General features: G+C 37.6%; 2 protein-coding genes and 1 pseudogene across 4 annotated transcripts in view; 2 read left to right on the forward strand and 1 right to left on the reverse strand.

Moving 5' to 3' along the window:
• Positions 1–5,003: 5,003 nt before the first annotated feature.
• Ckap2 (cytoskeleton associated protein 2) lies at positions 5,004–15,984 on the forward strand. Of its 2 annotated transcripts, none has more exons than XM_058582549.1 (8): positions 5,004–5,184; positions 6,685–6,764; positions 6,873–7,741; positions 8,194–8,398; positions 9,843–10,013; positions 12,363–12,432; positions 13,399–13,651; positions 14,131–14,251. In XM_058582549.1, exons 2-8 carry the CDS (start codon positions 6,702–6,704, stop codon positions 14,234–14,236), a joined length of 1,737 nt encoding a protein of 578 aa, XP_058438532.1. In that variant the 5' UTR covers positions 5,004–5,184; positions 6,685–6,701; the 3' UTR covers positions 14,237–14,251. The 2 variants fall into 2 exon arrangements, with proteins under 2 accessions (XP_058438532.1, XP_046310115.1); XM_046454159.2 differs by lacking the exon at positions 14,131–14,251 and adding an exon at positions 14,751–15,984 and having other exon boundaries at positions 5,006–5,184.
• Positions 15,985–17,279: 1,295 nt separating this feature from the next.
• On the reverse strand, positions 17,280–17,708 carry LOC124099056 (homeobox expressed in ES cells 1-like; annotated as a pseudogene).
• Positions 17,709–20,133: 2,425 nt separating this feature from the next.
• Nek3 (NIMA related kinase 3) overlaps positions 20,134–20,361 on the forward strand; it is a 30,127-nt gene continuing 29,899 nt past the window's right edge. Inside the window, exon 1 of one of the 2 annotated variants that reach the window (XM_046454242.2) lies at positions 20,134–20,192. The gene's annotated coding sequence lies outside the window, so the exon portion shown is untranslated. The other variant, XM_046454243.2, reaches the window with a different exon arrangement.

The raw sequence follows: 20,361 nt of genomic DNA on the forward strand, positions 1-20,361 counted from the left end.
AAATAAAAAATTCTCTCTCTCTCTTTCTATCTCTCTCACTCTCTCTTAAAAAAAAAAATACCCATTTTAAATAAAGGTAGGATAAAACAGTCCAGGCTTAGATCAAGGAGGGGGCTCACTCACCTCCCTTTCTCAAAACAAAAGATTAAAAGGCTGGAGATGTGGCTCAATGGCAGTGCCTTGGCTCCACTCCTCAGTACCTAAAAAAAAAAAAATTAATTGCTATAACATGCCATCATTGTTTGTCACAATTTACTATCATTTCCCTATCTTTTGAGCCTTAGATTGTTATTCATTTTTAGTCTACTTTTCCTATTGAAAGTAACATCACATAACCTAAGTGTCTTAATCAAATGTAGAACTGTACCATTTCCCCTGGTCTTTGCAGTGATCAAAATGCCAGGGAGTGGGGATGTGAAAACAAAGTATGTTTTCTGTCCCCAAGGGGCTGACATATGACAGCTGCTAAAATAGACAACTGTACAGGAGTTTCCTATTTTCAGGCTAGAACAAGGAGAAATGTCGTGTGTCTTAAATATTCCCAAAATGAGAACAGAGTAGGGCAAAGTACCTGCCAGGGTGATCCATCCAAAATCCAAAAGAGGCTGTATCCTCAGGACTTTAGAACCAATATGATTTATTTAGTTTTATGGTATCTTTTTAAGAGCTTTTTTTTTTTTGCGGGGGGTACCAGGAATTGAATTCAGGGGTGCTTTACCACTGAGTCACGTCCCCAGTCCTTTTTAAAAATATTTTTATTTAGAGACCTGGTTTCATTGAGTTGCTTAGGCCCTCGATAAGTTGCTGAGGCTGGCTTTGAACTCGAAATCCTCCTTCCTCAGCTGCTGGGATTACAGCGTGCGCCACCATGCCTGGCTAAAAGTTTTTAATTTTAATGATGTCTAGTGTACTTTTTTCTTTTAGAGTTCATGGGTTGTTCTGGTTTTTATGTTTGCTATTTTAAAAATCTGCCCAACATGAAGTCACTAAGATTTTCTCCTATATTGTCTTCTGGCCATTTAATAGTTTTTTAGGTATGTGCTCCATTTTGAGGTTGTTGATTGGTGTTTGTTTTGTACACTTTGAGGTAAGAGTCAAAGTTAATATTTCATACATAGATATTCACTTGCCCCAATATCATTTCTTGGAAAGATTATCCTTTTCTTCCATTGAGTTGTTTTAGAAACTTTGTCAAAATCATTTGACCAAACCAGGTGCAGTACCTGCCCCCCACCCCAAATCCTGTGATGCAGGAGGCTGAGGCAGGAGGATGGCAAGTTCTAAGCCAGCTTGGGCAACGTAGTGAGACCTTGTCTCAAAATAAGAAAATTAAAAGGGCTGGGATGTAGCTCAATGGTAGAGCACCTCTGGGTTCAATCACTAGTCAGTTGGCCAGATCAGTCTGATATATTTCTGGAATCAATTGTATTCCTTTGATTTCTTTGTGTTTCTTTATACTTTCTTAATTTCTGTGGCTTTCTAAGTCATAAATCAGCAGTCAGCTCATGTTTTGTTTGGATTTAATAGATCAACTTGGAGAACAAGGACATCTTAATAATATAGGGTCTTCTGATCCATAATCATATTATATTTTCCCATTTATTAGAGTTTCTTTAATTTCTCTCAACAGTATTTTGTACTTTTCCACAAAACATTTTTGCCAGGTTGTTCTACCTTCTTTTTTTAAAACAAAACAAAACAAAACATTTCTTTTAGTTGTACACAATGCCTTTATTTATTTTTATTTATTTATTTTTATGTGGTGCTGAGGATCGAACCCAGGGCCTCGCATGCACCAGGCAAGCGCTCTACCGCTGAGCCACAAGCGCTCTACCGCTGAGCCACAAGCGCTCTACCGCTGAGCCACAAGCGCTCTACCGCTGAGCCACAAGCGCTCTACCGCTGAGCCACAACCCCAGCCCTTGTTCTACCTTCTGAATCCAATGGTTCTTTTCAATTCCAATCCAGCCAGATCTCTGCAGTACCCAACACTGTGGTCCATTCCCTCTTTCTTTGGCCTCTCTTCCATGGACTTTGTTTCCTCTTCCAGTCCTCATCAACTTCTAACCTTAGGATTGTCCCACCCTATTCTCTTGAAAGCATCATATCTGTTTTACAGACCACAGGGGAAACAAGTGAAGCTGATCATCAAATACTCTGAAAGGTTAAAGAAATTGAAATGTAAAGGATAAGATTTGCTTCAAGTTCTGTAAAGTTTTTAAGTTCTGTTAAGTTGCATTTGGAACCTGAAATTCATGTGGAAGTTAAAAACAACTCCCGGAAAAGCCGCTGAAATGTATGTTGAAATCTCCCCTAACCACCTGGTTGCTCTGTAAAAACAACCCCCCCCCTCCCAGAAACCGTGCAGTCCAGCACGTACACACCTCAGGGCTTAAGCCAATCAGTTCGAATGTATACCCTTCTTTGTACTGACCAATCACCCCTACCCGACTTGTTCCCGCCAGTGAATGTACTAATCATGGTTAAGAGTTGTTGTTTGATTTTCCTGCGCATGTGATGATTTGTTATGCTGTATGTGAAGTCCCTGCCCTTTCCAAAGAATGTATATAAGCTCTGCTCAAGCTGTTCTCGGGGCTCTCTGCTCCTCCGAAGTGAGCTCTGAGCCCCAGCATGCTGGACCCCCAATAAACTCTTTGCTGTTGCATGAGACAGTCTCTTGGTGGTCTTTCCGTCCGACATTTGCCCGACCTTTACAACTCCAGGTGCCTGTAGTTCATGGTCCCATGTGTTGGTGAGGATGTGTTCTGGAAGGAAGAATTCGCTTTAGATCTTTTAATAAAGGTTCTGCCTTCCCTTCAACACTTGTGGGACAATGATATGAACGTTGTGTCTCAAATAAAACATCATTCTTGGAGTGTGAGAGTTTGGAGATTAGGGGGAAATTGCTATGCTGAAAAAATCTAGCAGTTTTGTAGGTTTTCATACTATCTGAGCCAAAAAAAAAATCTCTGTGATTTTTTAAAATTATGCCCACTTATGGGGTTGTGGCTCAGTGGTAGAGTGCTTGCCTCACATGCATGAGGCACTGGGTTCAATCCTCATCACCACATAAATAAATAAAATAATGGTATTGTGTCCATCTACAATTAAAAAAAATTTTAAATTATGTTCACTTAAAAAAGTGAAGTGAAATCCATATAACATAAAATTCACCAGCTCAATGGCATTCATACACAGTGTTGTAAAACCACTACTTCTAACTAGTTTCAAAACCTGTCAATCACTCCAAAATAAAACCCATTAAGTGGTTCCACCTTATTCCTCCCACTTCCAGAATCCACCAATCTGTTTTATGTTTCTATGGATTTATCTATTCTAGGTATTTCGTATGGATGGAATCATATGTGACCTTTTGTTTCTGGCTTATTTCTCTTAGCATGATGTTTTGGAGGTTCTTTAGTCACTTTTTTTTTTGTCTGTGTGTGGTACTAGGGATGCACCCAAGACCTTGAGCATGCTGGGCAAGTACTTTACCACTGAGATACATCCCCAGTCCTTTTTAAATTTTATTTTGAGACAGAGTCTCACTAAGTTGCCCAGGCTGGCCTCAAACTTGCAATTTCTTCTCTCTCAGTCTCCCAAATTGCGGGATTACAGGTGTGCACCACAATGCCCAGCTCTTAAGTCAGTTTTAACTATTCTGTTTTGTTAAACTGTTCTCCATCATTTCATGAGAATTCCTGGTTACCCAGTGAATACCCTGGTTACCTGATGAAACTTTAGTAAATAATGAAATATAATGTAATAGTGTATGTCCAGGAACAATGTCTTAAGAATGGTGATGGACACTGTTTGGTTGTTCGTTTTCCCAGAGACGGCAAAGTTACATTTAAAATAGGACATTTCATCAAATAAAAAAAAATCTACAGAAAACACCAAACCAAATTCCTTAATAGCAAGATGCTACCATAATAGGTATGAAGAAAAAAATGACAAAAACTGACCATAGCTCAGAGTTAGCGGAGGAGACCTTCAGACCTGGGCAGTAGGAGGTGAAGTTCTACCCTCCCACCTTTGTCCCCATTTAAAACCAGGCTGAACCAAGAGTGGTGGTGCCACCTGTAATTCCAGCTACTGGGAAGGCTGAGGCAGGAGGATGGAGAGTTGAAGGTCAGACTTGGCCATTTACTGAGATCCTATCTCAAAACAAAAATAGACCCCGACTGAAAGAGAGTCCAGTCCAGGAGAAGTGGAGAAATGTTGTAAACCCAGTGCTTAATATCAGTAGGCACAGTCCATATACTCCATAAGTCTCCAACTCTTAAAATCTCCTGGCTCTGAATTGTTTCTTTCTGTCTTGGGGATTGGCTATTTGGATTTTATAAAGGCGATATTTTTTAGATGAAGACAGAAAGATTATGGTAGCACTCTTAAACGCACACTCAAAATGTCTAACAAATGTTAGTTTATCTGCACAGGAGGATTATATATAACCTTGAGGGTTGAGAGGAGGCTGGCCTCATTTTAATCCATCTCTCCTATCTTCCCTTTGTTTGCGTCTGATAACTATTATAAAGGCATGAAAGTAGATCTCAATTTCAATGTCCCTTTGCAAGCCAGGCAAATGTGAACACAATAACTTCCGAGACTATCATTTCTTTAGTGAAACAGGAGGTGCATTTATGAAGTTCAAAATGAAGTAGTATTTGTAAATATGCTCCCTTGCTACAGTAGTTCAGTGATATAATTCCTTCTCAGCTAGCACGCCGGTGTTTATTCAGAAGCGAAAACACTTTCTTTTTGCCCGGTCTCCCTTTCCTGTCCAATCTTGAGTCTTCGTCAACCGTAGTGCTGCTGTATTGGAGGATTTTAGCAGGCCACTCCTCCCCCGCCGCACGTCTAGGAGGCAGCGCGTGGTTTGAGTTTGACACCTACAGACTCAGCCTAACTGAACCCGATAGACGCTGAACCAGCCCGCGGCAGCCCGAACCCAGGCTCCGCCCCTCTCCCCTCATTGGCGCATTCAATTCACGCTCATACCAATGGGAGGCGGCGGCGGGCCGCTGACAAAGGCCAAAGCTAGCCGCTGCGGGCTCGGGCTCATTGTAAGGCGGCGGGTGGCGACCTGAGCGATACCGAGGACTCGAGACGGAGTCGCATCCCTGGCCGTGCCCCGGGACCTGCAGCTGCCCCCGAGTCAGAAGACCTAGTCCGCGTACCTAGGTGAGGCCGCGGTGGCGGGAGCTGCGCGAGCCGGCTGGCGGCTGGTTTGCTGAGGGAATGCGGGTGGGCGTGAACCTAGTGGTTAGGGCCTTTGGTCGGATGACTACCTTCCCCCACGACTGCTTGTGTGAGAACCCTGGACGGCGTTTGCGGAGGGGACCTAGAGAGCGGCGTCCGCTCGGTGTCATGGCTTGCGGGCTGAGCGCCTTCTCTTCGTTCGCTACTGGTCGACTTGGCTTTTTAGCAAAAGCGGATCTGCTGTGAAGGAAACCGTTTAGCGAGGAGCGTGGGGTTTTTTTTGTTTTGTTTTTTGTTCATAACAGGTGTTTTGACTTCTTGCCTTCAAATAAGGCCCTGATTGGCGGCTCAGACCCATACTGGCGTTGGGGGCCCTGGGCCGCGGGGGCAGGGCTGCAGGGCACGAAGACCGACTGCGCTTGCGCGAGCACTTATACCTCCAGGCTCTGGAACCCAATTCCGGCAGGGTGTGGTTGCTCCTGCTCTGATGTTTTCAATGTAACGCCTTCTTCTCAACTTTTGGAAACCTAGATTTAGATGATCTATAGAAATAATAATAATTAATAATAATAATAATTATTATTATTCGTATTAGAAAACAAAACAAAAATTCTCACCCAACCCAATTCTGGTAAATTAGGTCTTGGAGAATAATGTCTTATCTGAGCAAATAAATCTGAAAGACAATATAACCAAAATTATTAACTATAAGAAAATACAAACGTTCGTCTATTCTAACAAGTATAAATTTTCACTTTAAAAAATAATCTCTGAACTTGGGATTTTAGAATCAATAGTATGTTTAATCAACAGGGTTTTTTTCTTTTTTTTATCTCGATTTTACACAAAATCATAATCATCTGCTAAGAGATTTCATGCTCTATTCCAGAAAGACTGGACATCTGTAGAAAGGAATTTAGGCTAACAGTCTGTGGAAGATGGAAGATTTTTTAAGAAGATATATTTAAGTGTCTTAGCCATGTTACTTACACTATTAAATCACAGTATAATGAAGCTTTGCTTAGGACAAATCTCAACTCAGTTCTTGCCTGTTTTATTTTTGGTATTGGAGATTGAAACCAGGGTTGCTCTACTCCTGAGCTACATCCCCAGCCCCTTTTATTTTTTATTTTGAAACGGGGCCTAATTGCTTAGGGCCTGGCTAAGTTGCTAATGCTGGCCTGGAATCTGAGATCCTCCTGCCTCAGCCTCCCGGGTTGCTGGGATTACAGTCATGTCCAAAGTGCCCAATTTCTTGCCTCATTTTACAATTTAAAATGTTGGGTCCAGGGATGTAGCTCAGTAATAGAGTACATGCTTAGCATGTATAAGGCCCTAGGTTTGATCCCCAGTACCATACACACACACACACACACACACAAATTAAAATTGCAAAGTTGGTTAATTGTTGTTATTCCACAACTCCTCCCCCACACAAGGAAACCCCCAGAACAGGGTTAATTTTATTTTTATTTCTTTTAGGTACTGGAGCCCAAAGAATGATGACATCTGAGGACCAAGTCCAAGAAGAGACAAAAATTCTGAAACTGACAACAACAATGGTAAGATATGGACATAGCATTTATAACTTGACCCTTTCCCCCCTTTCCTAGGCTCTTTCTGAAATAAATAATTCTGAAACACTTATTTGTCTTAAATAACTCTTTCAGGCTGATAAAGAAAATATCAAAATACCTATACAGAGCAAAAATAATACAACAGTGGTAAAAAATTATATTCTTTTAAAACCTTCTAATGAATTAATCGATTCAACTACGGAAATTGAAACACATGATTTTCAGGATGGCACTCAGACTCTGCAGTTATCAATTAAAGATGATCCCCCAAATCAAAATATGACATTAAGCCAGGCATTTCACCTTAAAAACAATACTAAAAAGAAACCAATGCCTGCAGAAAAACCAAACCAAGCTGCTAACATGCCCAAGAAACCTGTGCTTGGGTCTTATCGTGGCCAAATTGTTCAATCTAAGGTTAATTCATTTAGAAAGCCTCTACAAGTCAAAAATGAGAGTTCTGCAACAACAAAGCAACTTTCAACTACCGTTTCCAAAGCCACAAAGCCTGAACTTGTAAACACCACCAACGTAACAGTGAGAAGTAATAAAGCCTTAAATATAACTGCTACTACTAAATTTGAAAGCACTAAATTTGTGAACACTCAACCTCGGAACACACAACTTGTGAGACCTCCTATTAGAAGTCACCACAGTAACACCCAGGACACCATGAAACAAGGCATCAACCAAACCTCTGCCAGTGTTAAAATCCGGAAAGGGCCTCAAGAAAAAGAACCCAAAACGATTGTATCTAATGTCAAAACCAGTTCTTCTCAGGACATAAAAAGAAATAGGGTGTTATCAAGAAGCATAGCATCTGAAATTGTAGCCAAGCCTGCTTCATCTTCTAATACCAAACTGACAGAGAAGTCAAAAACCTTTGACCAACGAAGACAAACTATAGCAAAAGCAACTGTTGATAGATCAGCTCGGCCCAAAGAAACTGCGGAAGAGAGAAAGTGAGTAGCTATAATTTTCTTAATTTTATTATCTTAGTTTTCAATAGAGTACCATTTGTGGATTTGATTTGTAATTTCCTTGTATTAGAATTTCTTTAATGGATTCTTTCTGTCATATGAGGTAGATTTATGTCATGGAACAATATGACTGAAAAGTTACTATATTTAGGTGTGGTTTTTATGTTGCTTTTTATAATCTAAGTTAAATGCTTAATAATAAATTGGGAAATATTTCATAGCCTCTCTAATTAAAAATGCATTCTTGGGATCTTTGAACATATAATTGATCTTTTTATGTTCAAGATGTCTTTTCTACAAACTTTTGAATGATGTGTGTGCCACTTGTGTAGAACTACTTCAAGAATTGAAATATTTTTAAACTTTTCCTCCATTCAATAGAGATCTTGAATTAATATCAAAGTAATGTTTCTATATACTGCTTTTGACTGTAGAGCTCGTCTGAGTGAGTGGAAAATTGGCAAAGGAAAAGTATTGAAAAGGCCCCCTAACCCTGTAGTTACCCAGCCCACGTCTGAAGGACAAAATGAAAAACCAGTTGGGTCCTTTTGGACTACCATGGCAGAAGAAGATGAACAAAGATTATTTACTGAAAAAGTAAACAAGACGATTTCTGAATGCTTAAACCTGATTAATAAGGTAGTCTTTACCATATATTTATACAACATTGTATGGTTTACAAATTACTTTCGTAAACATTATCTGACTATATTGTCATTCTTTGGAGCAAGTAATATCAGTGATACTGTGTTAAGAGTGTTGTGAGATTGCTATCCTTTTACTGACTGCATTTTCCATTGAGTTCACATAAGTATATCAAAGGGGTAATAAGTTTTTTATTTGAGTTATAAATACTGTATTCCTTTAGATGTTAATATTCAGTAAGCTGGGGTGGACATTTATTTTTGCCCGTCTGGTATTTCTGTTAAACATTTTTACAAATTATTTTATTCCAGTCACATAAAGACTAGCAACAAAAATTATAGTAAATATTATTATCAATTAAAGTTAACTAAAATGTTATCTAATAAAATCCCATTAATATAAAACAACATTATCCTGGTCTTGAATTTGTAGAATTTTGCTATTTGGACGCACATCCTCAGGAATATAATTACCAACTCCAGAATATTTTATTTATTTTATTTTTTTATACCTTTATTTTATTTGTTTATTTTTATGTGGTGCTGAGGATCGAACCAGCTCCTTGCACATGCTAGGCAAGCGCTCTACCCCTGAGCCACAACCCCAGTCCAGAATATTTTATTTCTTACTTACTTTTCTTATTTATTTATTTTTTAGTTATTGATAGGCATTTATTTTTATTTATTTAAATGCGGTGCTGAGAATCAAACCCAGTGCCTCGCAATGCCAGGCAAGTGTGCTACTGCTGAGCTACAGCCCCAGCCTGCACTTATTTACTTTTTAATCTTGCTTTGTATACCCATTAATGTCCAAGATCCATAGCAAGACTCAATACAAGGTCTGACTTCAAACTACTACTCTTTGTTCTACTCTTTATGAGCATCTTTAAACTTTTTGTGGTCCTGAGGATCAAAGAAAGTTTTGAACAGGAAAACTGATTCTTATTTTGAGTTTTTTTGTTGTTGTTGTTCATACTATGGAATTTTTTGCCCTGCTATCTGCGTACATCTCTTACATAAATCATTGCAGATTGATTTTAACTTTAATATCAAAACTGACAATTAAGAGGGAAAAATCCCTGCAGACCATTTTCAGTTGTGAACATTCGGTGGATGCAAAAATTCGAAATACGGTATTAGCAAATGGAATCCCACGGTTTATAAGAGGATAAATACAAAACCAAGTAAAGTATTAGTCATTTTTGTACTAATATATATCTCAACTATTATCTTTTTTGCTGTCTTATAATCATGGTTTATATTCTTTTTATTTATCATTCAAAATAAGTTTGGAGTTAGGGAATATTTTTGATGAATTTCCTATTATTATCCTATCAATCTTTTGTGTCTTTACCACTGATCTTGATTATAGTTAAGATTATTGTTTTTTTGTAGTTTGCAGGTTAAAAAATATCACAAACACTTTCTTGCTATTTTAGGGGTACCCAAAAGAAGAAATATTGGTTACACTGAATGACCTAGTTAAAAATATTCCAGATGCCAAAAAACTTGTAAAATATTGGATATGTCTTGTACGTATTGAACCAATCACAAGTCCTATTGAAAATATTATCTCAATCTATGAGGAAGCCATTCTGGCAGGGGCTCAGGTAAGATTAAAATTTACTATTTTTTTATTATTACAATGTAAATGATTCAGAATTATTTTAGAATGCATCACAACATAACTTGATAAAATTATAGTAGTAAGTATTTTAAAGGCCACAGAAGGTATGGGGGTATACTCACTAGTGTAGTATGGAGGCCTGGGATTCAATCCCTCATGCAAAAAATAAATTAATTAACTTTTTAAAAAACTGATGGCTTTGTGAGAACTCCCTCATTTTAGGAGTATATCTAGAGTACTCACATTATACACTATATAAATTGGTTCTGCCCACAAAAAGTAAAAAGCAACTCGTAGAGAAAAACAAACTAGTATTTTTAACTTTATTGCCATTTGTAGTGGATTGATACTGTGCTTCCCATCTCTCTTCTACTCTATTGATACACAAAGCTTTCTGTATAAAATAAATCACTTCTTCAGGGTTTTTGTTTGTTTGGGCCTTGTTTTTGTTTTTATACATAAGTATTCCTAAAACATATTTCCTTTTGACCAGATCTCTCAGAACTATCTTCTTGGAAATCGTTAGACATTTTTTAGAAAGTACTCTCTTAGCCTTTCTTAAGAAAGCTCAAATCCCAGCGCCTTGGGATGCTGAGGCAGGAAGATCATGAGTTCAAAGCGAGCCTTAGCAATTTAGTGAGGTCCTAAACATCTCAGCAAGACCCTGTCTCTAATAAAACACATCTGAGTATGGTAGCCCATACTTGCAATCCCAGCAGCTCAGGAGGCTGAGGCAGGAGGATCGCAAGTTCAAGGCCAGCCTCAGCACCTTAGTGAAAGCCTGTCTAAAAATAAAAAATAAAAAAAGGCCTGGGGTATGGCTCAGTGGTAGAGTGCTCCTGGGTTCAATCCCGTGTACCAAACAAAATAAAATTCTATATTCACTTAAGTCTCAGCAAGGTCAAAGCCAGCAAATGATATTTGACCTTTCAACTGGATCAAAAATCAAACAGGCATGGTGGCATATACCTGTAATTACAGCTACTCAGGACTGAGGCAGGAAGATTGCAAAACTATCCTCAGTCTGAGCAATTTAGTGAGACCCTTTCTGAAAATAAAAAATAAAAAGGGCTTGGGATATAACTTGGTGGTAAGGCACTTGCCTAGCATTCTTGAGGCCCTGGGTTCCATGCCCAGTACAATTAATATCAAATCAAATCAGATATTATTTTTTTTAATGCTTTGCATTATATATAATTTTCACAATTGCTTTTTTTTAACATATTTTAGTTGTCAATGGATCTTTATTTTATTTATTTATATGTGGTGCTTCATACATACTAGGCAAGTGCTCTACCACTGAGTCACAACACCAGGCAGATATTCTCTTAATGGCTTATATATGTAAACATTTTTTTGAATTCATAATTATATTTGATAGAATTCTAGTTTGAAGGGAGTCCTTACTATATTGGACCGAAGGGACATTACTTAAAGCAGCTTCTAGCAGCATAATAAGTATGCAAAACTGGAGCTAAGGCTACATATAGAAAGTAATAATACAGAAAAAAAAGTGGCACCAGAGCAGAAGTTGGAAAACAAGAATCAAAATTCCCAAGAAAATTGAAAGTAAAAGTAAAGCAGAAGTCCTGGGTAAATAATTCTAGGACTAAGTTCTAGAACTAAGACTATATACCAGAGTTTCCTTTTTATATGATATCTTGATTATGTTGTTTTGTCATAGTAGTACAAAATAACATAGGAAGTGCATGTAATATCTAGCAAATAAGAGACACATAATACATTTTGAATGAATGAAATATGTTGGGCTGATTAACATTAAGCAATTCAGAGATGCATTTAATAGTCTGAATAAACTTAAATGAATGTAAGAGAAAAGGAGCTTTTAATCAGCTCTTGAATAGATATTACTAATACTAACATCATATTAATTCTGTTCATATCAAGCAGGTACCAATAATTATTAAGGGCTTAAGAAAAAATTGGGGGTAGACTTTCAACTGATAAATTTCTATCCTTCATTTTTTTTTTTTTTTTAAGAGAGAGAGAGAATTTTTTAATATTTATTTTTTTAGTTTTCGGCGGACACAACATCTTTGTTTGTATGTGGTGCTGAGGATCGAACCCAGGCCGCACGCATGCCAGGCGAGCGCGCTACCGCTTGAGCCACTTCCCCAGCCCTATCCTTCATTTTTTTATTCTGTAAGTTGGAATAGACAGTCATTTTTCAATCTTAAAATAGGAGTTCTGAGAACTGCTTTAGAACTGCTACCTTCTTTTAAAATATCAAATTTTAATTGCTGGTTTTAATATTTCAACTTGAAAATATAAAACTTACATGGATCTCTTTTTTGTATTAAAAAAAATCAAGCCTATTGAAGAGATGCGACATGTCCTTGTGGATATTCTAACAATGAAGAGTCAAGAAAAAGTTAATTTGGGTGAGTTTTAGTTTCTTTTATTTCCTTCAAGTGAATTGTGAGTTTATTAAATTTCTTTGCTGAGTTAGTTTTTTTTTTTTCTTTTATCCTATTTTTTATGTTGGTACTTGGGATCAAACCCAGGACCTTGTGCATGCTAGACAAGTGCTCTACTACTGAGCTACATCTCAGCCCTTTTTTTTTTTTTTTTTCTTTTTCTTTTTTAACTTTTAAAATATGAAGATCTTTTTTTATACTTCTATTAACCTGTCTCTGAGATAATCAGTTTTTAATTAGGAGATTAATTCACAAATCCAAATTTGACATTGAATGTCTATAAAAGTTACTTCCTTGAACTTGTCAAGTACTCATTTTTCATGACCCAGCCTAAATATCACTTGTGAAACATAAACAAAATTTGTTTCTTTTTATGGATTCCACTAACCCTTTGTTCCTACCTAATTTGTAGCATTTATCTCATTTTACAGTTAGTTGTTTTCAACTCTGTGCATGCTATCTCTCTGGTTTTGTTTTTGTTTGGGGATGATGTGGGTCACTGAACTCCATTCCCAGCCCAACTGCATCTCTCAGGGAATGTAAACTTCTTAAAGAACAGGGATGATTTCATTCTTATGTAATAAATATAAGAATATAATGAATATAAAAAAATATTTCCTATTTTCCCTGCAAATAGGAAATAGTAAATATGTGTTAACTGGCAGCAGTATTTACTTAGGAAATGTAATGGGTGGGAAATGACAGTTAAATTCTTTTATTTTGAAATTTTGGCCAACTAGGAATAACTTAAATAACTTCTTTTCTGGGGGGTTGGTAGGGAAGCACTAGGGGTAGAATGCAGGACTCACTAATTTGCTGAGTCTGGCCTTTAATTGTGATCCTCCTGTCTCAGTTGTACCACAGCAACTTTAAAGTCTTACTGTTTTAAAGTTTGGTCAAAAACTTAAATCTCTAAATTATTTCTTATAGGAGAAAATATTGAGGCTTTTGCATCCAAAGAACAAGTTCAAGAAGTCAACACTGAAGATACGGGTGTTAATTTAGAGCTAGAAAAACCAGAAATGGAGAATAAACTTCATAGAAATGTGGTATTTAAAGATTATGAAAAAGAGCAAGATGACAAAATGAAAGCTCTCACCAATGATGTTAAAACCCCTGATACAGAAACTATAGCAAGTTGCTTAATTAAATATAATGTATCTACTACACCATACTTGCAAAGGTAAGCTTTTAAAATATTATGTGGCCAGGCATGGAGGTACATGCCTGTAACCCCAGCAGCTTGGGAGGCTGAGTCAGGAGGATCACGAGTTCAAAGTCAGCCTCAGCAAAAGTGAGATGCTAAGCAACTCAGACCCTGTCCCTAAATAAAATACAAAATAGGGGTGGGGATGTGGCTCAGTGGTCAAGTGCCCCAAGTTCAATCCCTGATATCCCCCCAAAATAAAAAATAAAATGTAATGTGCTGTGATTTGTTTTGATGCTTAGGGATAATAAATATGATTTTTCTCCTGCGCTGGTCCTATGAATCAAACCCAGGCCTTGCACATGCTAGGCAAATTATTATAAGAAATAATTTAGAGATTTAAGCTTTTGACCAAATTTTAAAACAACAGTAAGACTTTAAAGTTGCTGTGGTACATGCCTGTAATCCCAGCAACTCAAGAGGCTGAGTTAGGGAATAATTTTGGTTTTCTTCAGTATAAAAAAGAAGTTGCAATTTGATGAATCAAGTTCTGCATTTAAGGAGCTGAAGTTTCTAACACCAGTGAGACGTTCTCGACAGTCTTCAAGAGAAGACTTCTAAATTACTTCTAAATTAAGTTCTCTACCACTGAGCTATATCCTCAGCCCTAAATATAGTATTTTTAAATTTTTCCAATAACTTCAGATTAGAACTGCCATTTGTTACTATGAAAAAATTTTCAAACACATGGAATGTCATTGGGACATTTTACCTTTTTAATATTGTATTGGCTTTGCTTTTCCCTAAACGTTACTATTTTGAAAAAAAAAAAAAAAAAAAAACAACTGCTATATTATTTTTACTTTACTCTTAAGTATTATTAATAATACTAGGTTTTAAAACTGAGGAATTAGCCAATTCTATAGATACTCGAGTATCTACTGCAAACAGTTATAACAGTAAATAGAGAAAAGGATAAGTTCCTCACTTTAAGAAGCTTGTAATAACTCTTTCTATAAGACAAGCAGTCACATGGTTGCAACATATGATATTTATTATGATGAATAGCATAGAAGTACAAAATAAAAACATTAACTTTTTTTTAATTTGGGGAATAATTTTGTGTTTTCTTCAGTATAAAAAAGAAGATGCAATTTGATGAGTCAAGTTCTGCATTTAAGGAGCTGAAGTTTCTAACACCAGTGAGACGTTCTCGACGTCTTCAAGAGAAGACTTCTAAATTACCAGATATGTTAAAAGATCATTACCCTTGTGTGTCTTCACTGGAACAGTTATCAGAGCTAGGAGGCAAAACTGATGCTTTTGTATGCCGCCCTAATGCAGCACTGTGCTCTCTGTACTTTGATACAGAAGAGAAATAAGGCTTCAATGAGGAATGAGGGTTTTGTGTGGCTTTCTATTTCCCTTAGGTCTATAGTTGGCTAAGTATCATAAGTATTCATGGCAATGAACTTCTCTTATGGGAGTTGTCCTTCTGTGCTTCCTGCCTTCTCAATCACAACAGATTGAGTTTTTCTTTAACATAGGTAAATTTAGTCAGTTTATTGTGTTCCTTAAATATGAATAGGGTTTGTCATAATGGTAGCTTGTTCACTTTGCTAAATATAAGTATAGTAATGATGCATCATCAGGAAATTAGGTGTTCTAGATAAAAGTATATTTTTAATGTTGACATGTTTTAAAACTTTATGATGTACCTCCCTGCCTTTAAACATAATACTGACAATATTTTTGCCTTTATTTAATTAGTATGAAAGTAAAATATTGGGACTGGGAATAGAGCTCAATGGTATAGTGTGTGCTTAGAATGCCTGAAGCCCCTGAGTTCAATCCATAGCGCCAAAAAAAAAAAAGTCCCAATCTTCTATAGCTGGATTATGTTTAAATTTTAACCTCCATAGCTTCATTTGAGAGTTTATAAATTATATTAGAATGGAGTTCAGGAAGGAATGTATATTTAAGAAGTGTCATTCCAATGTAGGTAGCATTTCTGAAATAATACTTATACTTGCTTTCTTAAATCATGTCCCCTGAGACATGCTAGTTACATACCATGAACAGTTTTCTTTTCCCATATATAAATACCACCAATAAACTTGTTTTCTAAGGCCTTGAACTAATACTTAAGTGTCATATATTCTATATCACTCTATAGTTTCAAATAAGTGAACTATCAAAGAACAGTTGAACTACATATGTAATATGAATGTGAAGATCACATACTTGGTCTAATGTTCATGCCGTTTATGTAATATCTTTGTTTTATGTATTGTCTTATGTTCTAGAGAGTAGGATTTTCATTCTTGTGTGTATCTAATATGTATATAATAAAAGTACCTGTATAATAATTTTCTTTTTTTTTTTTTTGTACTGAGGATTGAACCCAGGACTGAACCCAATCCCAATGAAATTTATTTCAACAAGTATTTTATGAGGGATGGGTGGGGTATGCCTCAGTGGAAGAGCCCGTAACTTGGTATAACTAAGGACTTAAGTTCCCTAGCACCATGAAAAAAAATATATATTTTTTTATGATATGTCATTTAACCACAGTGAATTAATTTAAACTTTGCCTTTGAAATACATTGTAAGTTTTTTCGTGTATGTGGGGAGCTAGGAATTGAAGTGCCTCACTCAAGCTAAGTACTGTACACTGTACAGGACCACTGTATGACTCAGCTACATTCCCAGCCCCCAACTTCATCTTTTGAAGTTCAGAGTATACAGCTAGATGATGGCTTTCAACCACTGGTAGTTTGTACCACTCTAACCTTTTCCCTGGACATTTTCAGTCTGGAGACCTTTGTAGTTGCCAAGACTGGGGGTAGTGGGTACTGTTGGCTTCTAAGGATTAAAGACATATATACACATACACACCTGCCCCAATAAAGAATTATCCAGGGGTCTGGGGCTGTGGCTAAGTGGTAGCACACTTGCCTGGCATGTGTGAGGCACTGGGTTTGATTCTCAGTACCGCATATAAAATAAATGAAATAAACGTCTATCAACAATTAAAAAAAAAGAATTATCCAGTCCCAAATGTTGACATGCTGAGATGGAGAAACCTTGAACTTGATTATTATTTATGCTCTTTCCTTGTTAATGCTACCTAATAACTTCTCAGACATTTCCTCACTCTCAGTCTACTGAACTTTGCCCCTACTTCAGCAACTGATACATTTGCCACAACATGAACTTTGATAATGCCAAGAACTATTGTTTTCAGAAGTCTTAACACTCTGGGTCTCTTCCTCTTCACTACTTTCCCACTAGTTTTTTTTTTTTTTTTTTTCTCTCTTGCTCTGTTATACTTTAGACCTCTAGTTTTTCAAGTGTTCCTTTTTACCCATTGTGACCATTCAGACTAGTACTAGAAACAAATGCATTGCAAGCCATGAATGTACTTCCAAATACTGTAGTAGCTACGGTTCGAAAAATTAAAGGTCATTGGTACAATTAATAAATGACTTATATTTTACATTTAATCGCACATTTCTAGTCAAACTAGGCACCTTTTAAAGTGCTCAATAACTACACATGTAAAGTCACTTTGGATGGTGCTGATCTAGACTCCCATTTTCTTCACTGGAACATTCAATATAGATATCACTTCAACCATCCTTATATCATTCTTTTTTTTTTTTTAAACACTTGATATTTGCATTTATTTCTCATGATCTGCAATTGGAAGATAATTTCACATGTTTAGTTTTCTACCTATTCCAGGAGATTTGTGTTGAAATTTTTTTTCGCCATTAGAAACTGTGATTCTCTATGGGATCTCTTCAGTTTTGCACGCCGATTTTGGAACCAAATCTGGATTCTGTCTTCTTCAAGGTTCAATTTTTAAGCTAAGTCTCTGATATCAATGCCAGGATAGCAGTTTACTCTAAAGACATTTTCCAATACTTCAATCTGAGGAGTTGCAGTTGTCTGCCCAGGGCCTGTGAGGTTTCACAGATGGAACACAATCTTTCTTCTGGTCCAGTCCTAAAATGCTCTCAATTGAAAACGAACAAGGTGAGGGTTTGCTTTCCCTAAGCTGAGCACCTTCCTGAAGGCTGGGAGACATCCTCTCATGGGCTACAGAGCAAAAGCTCTGGTCTTTCTGATGGCTTGGCCCCACGCGTACAGCTTATATCATTCTTAACTCTTTCATCTCAGCATACTTTGGTTTTGCTTATCTGTAGAACCTCAATTTTGGATTCACCCAAACTCATCACTGCTAGAAATGAGGATACAACTATGGATTGATTTTACCTCTGAGACACTCGTTAGATTTGGTCCACATGTGCTTCCTCTCATGTTTTCATTTGTTTTTTGTTTTTGTTTTTGTTGTGTTTTGTGATACTGGGGATCAAAACTAAGGCCTCACATATGCTAGGCAAGTGCTCTACCATAAAGCCACAGTCCTAGCTCCCATCTTCTTATTTTTAAATCAGCTGTCGAGAAATTGAGGCACAAATTGATTAAGGAACAGTTTATCTGGGCTGATCAGAGTTGCAATTTGGGAAATCGGATTCAAGCAGATTGAATATGTGTTCCAGGTCTTTCAGATTTCAAACAAGTTTTAAAGGCAAATATCAAACATGGCAAGATAGATTACATCAGTTGTTTGTCAAGAATTTGGATTGGTCAGCATACTACAGTGACAGAGCCACATCAATGTTTATAGCTCACAATAGCTAAACTATGGAACCAATCTAGATGCCCTTCAACAGATGAATTGATAAAGAAAATGTGGTACATATATACACAATGGATATTACTCAGCCTTAAAGAAGGATGAAATTATGGCATTTGCAGGTAAATGGATGGAACTAGAGAATATCATTCGAAGTGAAATAAGCCAATCCCCCCAAAAAACAAAAGCCGAATATTCTGATAAGCAGATGCTGATCCACAGTGTGGGGGGGGGATGGGGAAAAATGAAGGAACTTTGGTTTGCGTAGAAGGGAGTGAGAGGAGAGGTGGGGCTGTGGGGATGAGAAAGATGGTAGAATGAGACAGTCATTATTACCCAATATACATGTATGATCCTGCAACATTCTCACCCCCAGAGAAATCAAACAAACAAAAAAGACCACACACACAGAGGAATGAGGAGATACGCTCCATTTGCGTATAATATGTCAAAATGCATTCTACTGTAAAATAAATAAAGAATTTGGAGCAGGCAGGGTAGCAAACTGTGTTGTAAGAAATGGATTAGATAACTTTAAAAGTGTATATAAGGCAGTCCTCAGAAAGGGAGAGTGGAATGAACTACAAAAAATACTTGGGAAAGGAAGGGAGTTAGTAGAAAGAAGACCCTGGTGGCTATAGGATTGGAGAGTTATGTTATAATGTAACTTGGTCTCAGTTTGTAAACTACAGGATGTAGCAAGTTTTCACCTGGCGGGGGCAGGCTTCAGTATATGCTGGGGAAAAATGTATGTTTACACACACAGGATCAAAAGTTCTCTGAGAGAAATGAATGAAAGCTCGTCACTCATGTCCTCTCTGGCCTAATATTTTGGAGGTACTTAATTTGCTTTGTCATGATTTTCATTTCTTCCACAAACCTTAGTTCCAGCTGCAATCTTAATTCCCCTTAGCTATATAATGATTTCAGAGAGTAGTATGTGAACATCCTGATGGGTGGCAGCCGGGGACATTATTCTGCCTTCCACATTTGCTCAAGATCACACAACTAGCAAATGCCAGAAATGAGTGCTGTCATATTGTTAAGACATGATTCCTAAATCCCAAATAACACTCCAAGTCTGCAGAAAGCAGACAGTTCTGCCACCATGACACAAAGCATTTGTGGGGGAGTCTGCTTAAAAGCCAAAAAGACCCTGAAGGAATAGGGGGCTAGGAAGCTAATATAGTCACAGAATATTTTCACAAGGTAGAAAAAACAGCTTAACTTTTCTTAGATTTTTAAAAAAATTTTATTAGTTACACATGACAGTATAATGATCTTGACAATTCATACATTTGAATCAAATGGGGTATAATTTCTCATTTTTCTGATTGTACAAGTTGCAGAATCACATTGGTCATACAGTCACATATATACATACAGCATATATTTACATATTTCATATTTACATATTTGCATATTTCAGTACATGCTCAAGAAGCAGACTAACGTCTGTTCTATAAATTGCAGAAACTCTGGATTGGGTGCATGAGGGTGAGGATGTTTTCAGGTACAGGGACCAATTCCATGCAGGGCGAGGTATTGGAGAAAAATGGGGTCCGTCTGACCTAACCTTCAAATCAGCCCAAAACAATATGGGCTGTCCACATAAACTGGAGACAGAACTCATGTTATTGGGGGAACATTTTTCCTTTGTTAGCATCATTCTAGAGCAATGTGGAACAACAGCTTTAAAATGTGCCCTTCAAAGGTCTAAGCTACTCTGAAAATTGCGCCTCCCGCCACAACCAGGCGGTTTTCTTGGACCAACAACCTAAGAGACGCCCTGCCCCTCCCGCCCCGCCCCTCCCGGCGGAAGCGCTCCAGTTGCCTGGGCGGAGGAACCGACTCGAGTCGCCTGGGAGGCGGGTGAGGAAGGGGTCCAGGCCTTGGTGGGACTGCCTCGGGCAAAAAGAGCGCCGGGGAACAGCGGGCCCAGGGGCTACGGAGCAGGACCGCGCGCAGGCTGGTGAGGTCGAATGGCGCCCCGGACACTCCGGCTCCTGGGTCCCGCCGCTCTCCACTTGCGCCCGCCCTC

Source organism: Marmota monax, unplaced genomic scaffold, assembly GCF_021218885.2.
Source record: "Marmota monax isolate L192 unplaced genomic scaffold, Marmota_monax_Labrador192_F-V1.1 WCK01_AAM20220418_F8-fsc00011, whole genome shotgun sequence".
Classification (NCBI taxonomy): Eukaryota; Metazoa; Chordata; class Mammalia; order Rodentia; family Sciuridae; genus Marmota; species Marmota monax.

Bases quoted from the DNA above. Each gene is read 5' to 3' on its own strand.
- Ckap2 (XM_046454159.2), top strand. From the start codon at position 6,702: ATGATGACATCTGAGGACCAAGTCCAAGAAGAGACAAAAATTCTGAAA. The intron at 7,742-8,193 runs GTGAGTAGCTAT...TTTTGACTGTAG, and splicing joins GAAACTGCGGAAGAGAGAAA to AGCTCGTCTGAGTGAGTGGA. The intron at 10,014-12,362 runs GTAAGATTAAAA...AAAAAAATCAAG, and splicing joins CCATTCTGGCAGGGGCTCAG to CCTATTGAAGAGATGCGACA.